The sequence below is a fragment of the Lygodium microphyllum genome, chromosome 26 (assembly GCF_053477565.2).
Source record: "Lygodium microphyllum isolate KBCC chromosome 26, Lygodium_microphyllum_v1.1.10, whole genome shotgun sequence".
Lineage (NCBI taxonomy): Eukaryota > Viridiplantae > Streptophyta > Polypodiopsida > Schizaeales > Lygodiaceae > Lygodium > Lygodium microphyllum.
Genome location: NC_141160.1, coordinates 32,990,151 through 32,999,396, shown reverse-complemented (window position 1 = coordinate 32,999,396; position 9,246 = coordinate 32,990,151). Strand labels below are relative to the sequence as shown.

Sequence of the window (9,246 nt, the reverse complement as noted above, 5' to 3'; positions counted from 1 at the left end):
TTAGTGTAAGCCATGACTCTTGTATCCTGGCCACCATAACATATGCATATAACTGTTGTGCCCCTTAGGTACCTCATGATACCCTTGATGCCATCCCAATTCCATCTTCCAAGTGTAGCCATATAGCGTGCCAGAAATTCCACATCAAATGCTATGTTAGGACGAGTGGCTATCATGGCATATATCAAACAGCCCACCATAGATGCATAAAGGATCTTGGCCATCTCGGCCTTTTGCTCACATTAGAATGTAGACAATTATAACGTGTCCACCTATTCCCTTTAGGACACATCTTAGCAGTCCATCTGAAAGGAAGTCTAGAAAGCTCCGCCCGGCACTCCCATGGAATGTTACGAGGCTTGTGATCTAGGATTTTCTGCGTCTGCCACGTAACGGAAGTATTTTGGCCGTTCCCACTTAGGACCGACCTAAATTAGGGTTTCCCCTAATGGTCATTTCCTAAACGGCAACTAGCGTCGAACCCCAAGTAAAATTGCTGCGCATTCGAGGTGTGAAAACCACCCAAAAGTTGTGTGTGTGATTTGATACTTTGTACATACTTAGTCGTTATGTTTGCTCTTTCATTCTATGCAGAAAATATAGTAAAGAGGGTTTGGAGCAAGAGGAATTAATCAACAATGCTCTGGTTGACATGTATGCTAAATGTGATGTAGAAGAACAGGGAGTTTTTGATAGATTGGTAACTCGAGATGCAATCTCATGGGCTACACTTATTTCAAGATATGCCGATTATGGGCTTTGTGAGGAAGTACTAAATTATTTCCAAGAGATGCAAATTGAAGTACATTGGTGGATATGTATGCCAAATGTGGGAGCTTGCTTGATGTTCAGTACACCTCAGAATGGTTCAATACAGCTGGTAGGAGCATCAAGACAGGCTTGATTGCGAGTGTCATTGTATCACAGTGGACTTGGGCAGCTACTATTTTGCAAAGCTCTAATGTTCCATGGGAGTATGGTGTCAGTGGCCCTTTCTGGTCCGCGAGTGGGGATATGGTGAAGGAGACTGAGTTCTATGATATCCTAGGTGTAAGCCCTGATGCGAGCCCTGCTACCATCAAGAAGGCTTACTACGACAAGGCAAGGAGGGTGCATCCGGACAAAAATCCAAATGATCCTCAAGCTGCTTCGAATTTTCAGTTGTTAGGAGAGGCATATCAAGTATTGAGTGATCCTCAACAAAGAGAAACTTATGATAGATATGGAAAATCTTCTCTTTCCAAGGAAAGCATGTTGGACCCTACAGCTGTGTTGGAATGCTGTTTGGCAGCGAACTCTTTGAGGAGGACATTGGCCAGTTGGCAATGGCAACTATGGCATCTCTAGATTTAGGAACAGATGATCCAGTCAGAGCTCAAGAGAAGATGAAGGAGGTACAAAAAGAGAGGGAAATGAAACTTGTGGAAATTTTGGAGAAGAAGTTAGAATTGTTCGTCAATAATAGACAAGCATTTATAGAATGGGCAAAAGAAGAGGCTCATCGTCTTTCAGAAGCAGCTTTTGGAGAGTCTATGCTGCACACAATAGGTTACATCTACAAGCGACAAGCGGAAAAAGAGCTTGGGAAAAATATATTTCTCATGGGTGTTCTTTTTTTCCGCTGAATGGGGCGCAGGGAATCTCGGAATGGGAAGGATAATTAGCTAATTCAAGAGCTAATTATGACGAGGAGGGAGATCGACTGTGGAGGAAGGCGGACGACGCTGGAAAAGGACAATTGGGGGAAGAAAAAGCAGGATCGACTCTGGAGGAAGGCTGACGATGCTAGAAAAACACGGAGGGGAAAGGTCATTTTTTTTTGGGGGATAGGCAAAGTTTTTTTTTAGGGGGATCGCAGTCTTTTGGAAGCCAACGACGAACTCCTACGGGGAGAACTGAAAAAGGAATTTCCCTCCTATCTGCAATCTAGGTGATAGAGCCGATGCTGCATGGTATGTACCAATGACTGCCTGCATCCACAAGCTATCCTCTGATGAGGATGTGCGCAGTCTTGAATGATCCTGGAGTGGCAGATATTGAAGTTCAGAGAGAAAGAGAAGGAGACAAAGGCATAGGCACCAGGGTAGCAGACATGCTCCCTGTTAGTTCAATCTCCATTATCCACACACAGTCACACTTAAGTCAACTGTATGTACCACACACAAAAGGATCAACTGACCTAGATCTAATCATGGTTAAGTCAGTGTGACTTAACCTTATTCACTAAGGTAAACAAAAATGAGCTTGAGTCTCAACACTCCCCCTCAAGCTCAAGTAGGATACTTGACTCCAAGTAACTCTCTGAAATGCACAAACTTATCTTTACCTAATGACTTGGTAAAGATATCTGCAACTTGGTCTTCTGTCCTCACATGGACCAAATCAATGTCACCTGCAATCACTTTTTCCCTGATGAAGTGATAGTGTACCTCAATGTGCTTAGTCCTAGCATGATAGACAGGATTACTGGCTAGGAGTACACTACTCATGTTGTCACAATAGAGTGTGACAGGCCTGACTTCCTGCATGCCCAAATCATCAAGAAGCTTCATGAGCCATGCTGCCTCACATGCAGCTAGTGCAGCACCTCTATACTCTGCCTCAGTACTAGAGAGTGCAACTGTAGGTTGCTTCTTACTGCTCCAGCTGACCATACTACTACCAAGGGAAAATGCATACCCACTAGTAGATCTCCTGTCATAGATACTTCCTGCCCAGTCAGCATCTGTATATCCTGTAAGCTCCAAAGGCTTATCATGCTCATAGAATAGACCATAATCTGATGTAGCCTTTACATATCTCAAGATCCTCCTCACTGCATCCAAGTGTGGCTTCATAGGCTTCTGCATGAACTGACTAATTAGTCCAACTGAATAGCTAAGATCCGGTCTAGTAATGGTAAGGTAAATCAGGCTACCCACCATTTGTCTATACATAGTGACATTCTCAATCTCATGTCCAACATTTGCAAGTAGCTTAACATTTTGTTCCAATGGAGTGCTCAATGCTTTGCAATCCAACATACCATACTTGGTTAACATATCCTGTGCATACTGCTTCTGCAACAACCAAGTACCATGAGATGTAGAGATAACCTCAATCCCAAGGAAATACTTTAGATCTCCCAAATCTTTGACCTGAAATTCAGCATGTAACATTTCCTTGATCTCTCCAATTCCTGTGACATCATCACCTGTAATGATTAAGTCATCCACATAGATGACTAATACTACATAACCAGCACTTGTCTTCTTTGTGAATAGGCTATGATCAGCCTTGCCCATAGTAAAGCCAAGTTTTTGTAAGCATGCACTTATCTTAGCATTCCAAGCTCTAGGTGCTTGCTTCAGCCCATATAATGCTTTCTTCAATCTACACACATATGTAGGAAAATCTGGATGTGTATAGCCCTCGGGCTGATCCATGTATACTTCCTCAACCAAATCACCATTGAGAAAAGCATTCTTCACATCCATCTGATACATACTCCATCCTTTTGATGCTGCCAAAGCAATCACTGTCCTCATGGTTGCCATTTTAGCAACAGGACTGAATGTTTCCTCATAATCAAGACCATATTGTTGTGCATACCCTTTTGCCACAAGTCTTGCCTTGTACCTTTCCAATGTGCCATCTGATTTGCATTTCACTTTGTATACCCATTTGCAACCAATAGCCATTTTTCCTTCAGGCAATTCAACCAAATCCCAAGTGTCATTTTCAGCCAATGCTGAATATTCCTCATCCATTGCCTTACACCAATGATCATCCAAAGTAGCTTCAGAAAACTTTGTGGGTTCCTTGAAGCTAGTGACTTTTGCCATATATGCATAGTGTCTCACTGTGTAACCACTGTATGTAAGCCTATCCATAGGCTTCCTGACTCTTTCTGATCTTCTCAACTGAGGTGCAGTATGAGACTCTCCTCTCTCATGAGGTGGTATATATCTATGTCTCACACCAGGAGTCACAACTGATGGAATACCAAACTCACTATCCAAGCTGTCAGTACCAGGTGAATCATAACCAGAGGTAAGTGGCCCAGTAACATCATCAAGTTTTCCTTTGCCTTTATCCACATCTCTCCCCCTCACTGACATACCCGTGTCAGTGGACAAAGATGCTGAAGTCCTCAATCTACCTGTCCAAGGACTAACTGACGTAGTAGCATCTTTAGAAGGCCCAGAAATTGCTGCACTTTCATTTGTACCTGCATGTACATAAGGCTCGTGATAGCCATTTTCATCATTCATCACAGTGATCTTCTTCTCATGCCATGATTTTAGCTCATCAAATACCACATCTCTTGAGATCAATGTTTCATGAGTAGAAGGATTGTAGCATTTGTACGCTTTCCTATCTTGTGCATACCCAATAAAAATGGCCTTTTCTGCCTTTGGATCGAGCTTGCTCCTCTTTTCATCTGGAACATGTACATATGCCAAGCATCCAAAAACCTTAAGATGGCTGATGTCTGGCTTTATCCCATAAAGCCTCTCATAAGGAGTCACCTCATGTATACCTGCTGTTGGTGTACGATTCATGACATACACTGCAGTCATTACAGCCTCTGCCCAATATGCATTTGGTAGGCTTTTCTCATTCAACATGGCTCTAGCCGATTCCATGATCACCCTGTTTTTTCTTTCTGCCACACCATTTTGTTGTGGTGTGTACCTGCATGTCAATTGCCTTTTAATTCCATGAGCTGCCAAGAAGTAATCAAAGTCCTTAGAAACATATTCTCCACCGCTATCAGATCTCAAGCATGAGATATAGCAAGCCAATTCTTTCTCCACATGTCTCTTAAAATCCTGAAAAACATCCATGACATCACTCTTGTGCTTTAGCACATACAACCATGTGTACCTACTATAGTCATCTATGAATGACACATAGTAACGTGATCCCCCAAGAGATGCATTCTGTGAGGGTCCCCATACATCAGAATGTACAAGCTGTAATGGTCTAGTAGTAGTGCTTACATGCCTCATAAATGGAAGCCTTGATTGCTTTCCAAATTGACAAGACTGACATACATGTCCCAATTCCGCATGCTTGAACTTAGGAAGTCCAAGTACAACTTGTTTATGCTGCATATTCTTCAACTTTTGAACATTTACATGTCCAATCCTTTTATGCCATATCTCAATGTCCCTTATTGCAGCATTTTCATGTGAGTACATAGCAGCATTCAATGCTGGAATTTTCGTATCCAATGTAAACATCCTGCCATTTCTTTTGCCTTTAGCAATGAGTTTGCATCCTTGACCATACTCTTCAATGTAGCATCCATCTCTATTGAATCTAACTTGTAGATTTTGTTCAGCCATTTGTCCCATAGAAAGTAAGTTTTTGGTTATGGAGGGTACATGCAATACATCATAAAGACTCTTTCTCCTGTCACCATGCATCATCAAGGGAACAGTACCTGTATGCATAATGTCATGTTGCGTATCATCCCCTGTGCAAACATATCCATGAGCACCTTCTACCAATGTGTCAAACCACTCTCCATGAGGAGTCATGTGGTTAGATGCCCCTGAGTCTATATACCATACATCATCTGCTTTGTCATGTACAGGCAACCCTTTCTTCACATGTTGCATTGCAAACAACCTGTCATCCTCCTGCATACCACTAGAAGAAGCATAATTACCATGTTGCTTCCCTCTTGCTCTCTGATCATTTTGCTTTTTGTAGCAATCTTTAGCTACATGCCCGTATTTGCCACAATAATGGCAATCCTTATTTGCATTTGATTGCTGTCCATAACTCATTTGAGGCTGCTGCCAAGTGCCTCTTCCTCTAGGTGAATAACCTACTCTTCCACGAGCATTTGAGGCACCTCTATTTGCTTGAGGCTGCCTATTTTGCCATCCAGTAGCTTGCTGTCCACGGGCTGCATATGCATTTCCAGCACCTCTTCCTCGAAAATTTGATCTTCCTCTTCCACCTCTACCCCTTTGATTTGAGTAGAAGACATTGTCCCTACTGTTTTTAGATCCACTGGAACTTGTATTAAGTCCAAGTTTCACTTCTTCATGCAAAAGAAGTGCTACAAGTTCATCAAAGTCAGGCTGCTCCCGACGCACTGAAATGGAAGTATCAAACTGCTTATATTCCTGTCCAAGTCCATGAAGGGTAGTAGCTACCAAATCATCATCCTCAACTTCAGCTCCAATTGATCCTAGTTGTTCTGCAATGGATCTGATCTCACTGACATAGTCCTCAATAGACCTTCCATTCCTGGATATGTGGCTGAATTTTTGCTTCAGTTGTGTCTTTCTTGCATGAGTAACATGCCCATAATTCTTCATCAATAAGTCCCAAGCAGCTTTTGGGGAAGTACAATTTGCAATTTGCATAGCCTTTGTGTCTGACACACATAGAGACAACCAATGCAAGACCTTGCTGGCCTTTTCCAACCAAGTCCTGTGTGCCTTCAACTGATCCTATGTTGGAGGTCTATCTTCCGGTAGCTTAGGCTCATCTTCAAGACCTGTGACAAGATCCCAATATCCTCTTCCAATCAAAAAATTAGACATCCTGAATTTCCATAGAACGAAATTGTTATAGTCCAGCTTCTCACCAACTATCTGAGTGATAGTATCCTTCTCTCCTGTGTTTGCCATTTTAAAGCCTTAAGTTTTGCAAAAAACCAGTTAACTTTCCAAAAATGCCAGCAGGCAATACGCTTCCATGATCTGTAGTACAACCAGTTTTTTTTTATTGTAAAACTGCAACAATAACCACTATTGCATTTTCAGATAGTACATGTCTTTTATTTCCATTTAACTGCAATTACAATGCATCAACACCTTTGCATTCCAGTGTGATATGATTACTGCAATTCTTGGCAAGGAGGCTATTGTATGTTTGTTCAGCCCATATCTGCAAGATTTTAAAATGTTGTGGACCACGATGAGGAAAATGCCTTGAAAGAGCACATGTTCATTTTAACCATTCTTTTGTCAAGGTCACAATGACGTGACAATATACATGCTACAACACTCAATTTAGTGCAACCAAGGCTCCATGTCCATCTTTGTAGATGCACCTCACCAAACCCAAGAGTCAGTCCCCAAACAATGTCCAACTTTGCATGCTCAACTTAGATTTTCTCAGTTGGCTGCTTCAGTGCAGGAAAACTGATATTCCAATCATAGGCCACAAGTTTGTATTCTGGCCAGTGGCTGCAGGAACCTTTTCGATGGTATAGGTCTCTGCACTGATACTTTCCTTTCTTCTCATCAAGAGAGCATAGTTTACGTCACAAATCTTGCTATGAATGGATCTCCTGTTGGGAATGTAATGCGACCCCAAGCAGGACTATTGTCAGAGGCCTTTTGACTTTTCAGCATCATGAAGACAGTGAACTCTGATCCCACGCCATCTTTAACAGCATTGGAAACTTGCTATGGTGGCATTTCACACATCAATGGAAGGAGCTCCAATTTTTTTGCTATTTTGTCTGATTCTAACATCCGTCTCTACTGCCTGGATATAACTCCATCACTGACATTCTATAATCTTCACGTGCTCTCTGGAGAATCACTGGCCAAAAGGGCACTGATTTTGGCATATCAGAATAAACGCTTTCTTGAAGGTTCCTTCGTTTTTACTGTTACTGGCCAGTCCAGCTGAACTAGATCGACGGTACAGAAGTCCAGACATGCAACTAGTTTAGGGACCCAAATGGGGCAGGAGCTCGAATCCCGTCAACTTCGCATCTTGGAAAGGATTGCACGCCTGGAGAGCTGCTCTCATCATCTGTCCTCTTCTAACGGAGCAGCAACGGACACCTTTGCCCCTGACACAGAAGCGAAAGAAAACCAGAATGTACTTCCCAGCATGGAAGAGAAGTTAGGTCTTCTATTAAGGCGGGCAGGAGTGGTTTCCTTTTGGTTCCAGAAGGTGCCGCATGATTACTACAGCAGGTCCTTCGAGGAGCGACATGACTTGCTGGGTGCTGCGTCCATCGATCACCTTTGCAAAAGCATTGTTATGGTGAATACCCAAGCTCATGAGAGCATCACAGACTGAGGATGAAGCTTACAGGTTGACAGGTTTTTCCCACAATGCGGTGACTCCAGTCGGTATGAAGAGCCAAATACCTATAATATTGTCAGATGCTCTGATACCATATTGAAGTTCAGAGAGAAAGAGAAGGAGACAAAGGCATAGGCACTAGGGCAGCAGACATGCTCCCTGTTAGTTCAATCTCCATTATCCACACACAGTCACACTTAAGTCAACTGTATGTACCACACACAAAAGGATCAACTGACCTAGATCTAATCATGGTTAAGTCAGTGTGACTTAACCTTATTCACTAAGGTAAACAAAAATGAGCTTGAGTCTCAACAGCAAAGTGGCTCAAGATAGCTCCAACATGGTCGACTGTTATGGAAGGGTGCTAGCTCTGCATTCAGAGTGACAGAGGAGGAAGGACTTAACAGAGATGGCCATATGAGGGAAGACGACTAAGGGAAAGAATACGCAGAAAACAGGGGATTTTTTTTTAATCAGAGAGGATCTCTGCAACAAAGCTCTGGAATTTCAAAGAGGGTATTAGCAATCACGATTGCAGGAACATGACACGGCCGAAGGTGATAAAGAGGAAGATCAGTAAAAATGGCAACGGAGGGTGACAACAATCGTTACGGGGAAAAAAGAAGGATTGAAAAGATGATTTCATTATCCAGAAGAGTTTGAAGGCTGCTCGACGGTGCATTCTGAGTGGGCTGGGAGTGAGCTTTCTACCGACTGACAGGACGTCGTCGTCGTGATCCAAAGCATCAACGTTTCTTACCGTTTATCTTATGTGGCTAACACCAGGCTAACAATTCAAGCATGAGTAGCTCCCTGATTGTTGTAACGGACAGTATGTCCATTCAGAGAACATAAAGATGGAACAGAGACCCAGGTGGAAGGAGCTTCAGATCTTGATTATCACAGCAGCCACACGTGCATCACATCTCTCAGCACTATCGCGACATCCTGAAAACATTGTCTCGTTCCACTACGTCGAAGGTCTAAGCTCCAATTGCTATGACTAGCCTGACCTGATCAGGTGCCATGGGGGGGGAAAGCCTAAGTTACAGGGATGAAAAAGATTTCCTGTCCTGAGAGGACCTGTGCATCCTGCTGAATTCGAAGTATTGAATCGGATGTGCATTTGCTGATGATGACAAAGGATTGAACAGAGACCCTGGTGTACAGAATTCAGCTATGCAGAATTCA

General features: G+C 42.8%; 1 protein-coding gene and 1 pseudogene across 1 annotated transcript; both read left to right on the top strand.

Annotated features, from left to right (window-relative positions):
* Positions 1 to 1,014: 1,014 nt before the first annotated feature.
* Positions 1,015 to 1,625, top strand: LOC148013119 (chaperone protein dnaJ 10 pseudogene; annotated as a pseudogene).
* Positions 1,626 to 7,698: 6,073 nt separating this feature from the next.
* On the top strand, positions 7,699 to 8,046 carry LOC148013118 (uncharacterized). Its single transcript, XM_087667844.1, has one exon. It carries the CDS (start codon positions 7,699 to 7,701, stop codon positions 8,044 to 8,046), a length of 348 nt encoding a protein of 115 aa, XP_087523970.1.
* The last annotated feature ends 1,200 nt before the right edge of the window (positions 8,047 to 9,246 follow it).

Coding starts and splice junctions, on each gene's coding strand:
- LOC148013118 (XM_087667844.1), top strand. CDS start 7,699: ATGGGGCAGGAGCTCGAATCCCGTCAACTTCGCATCTTGGAAAGGATT.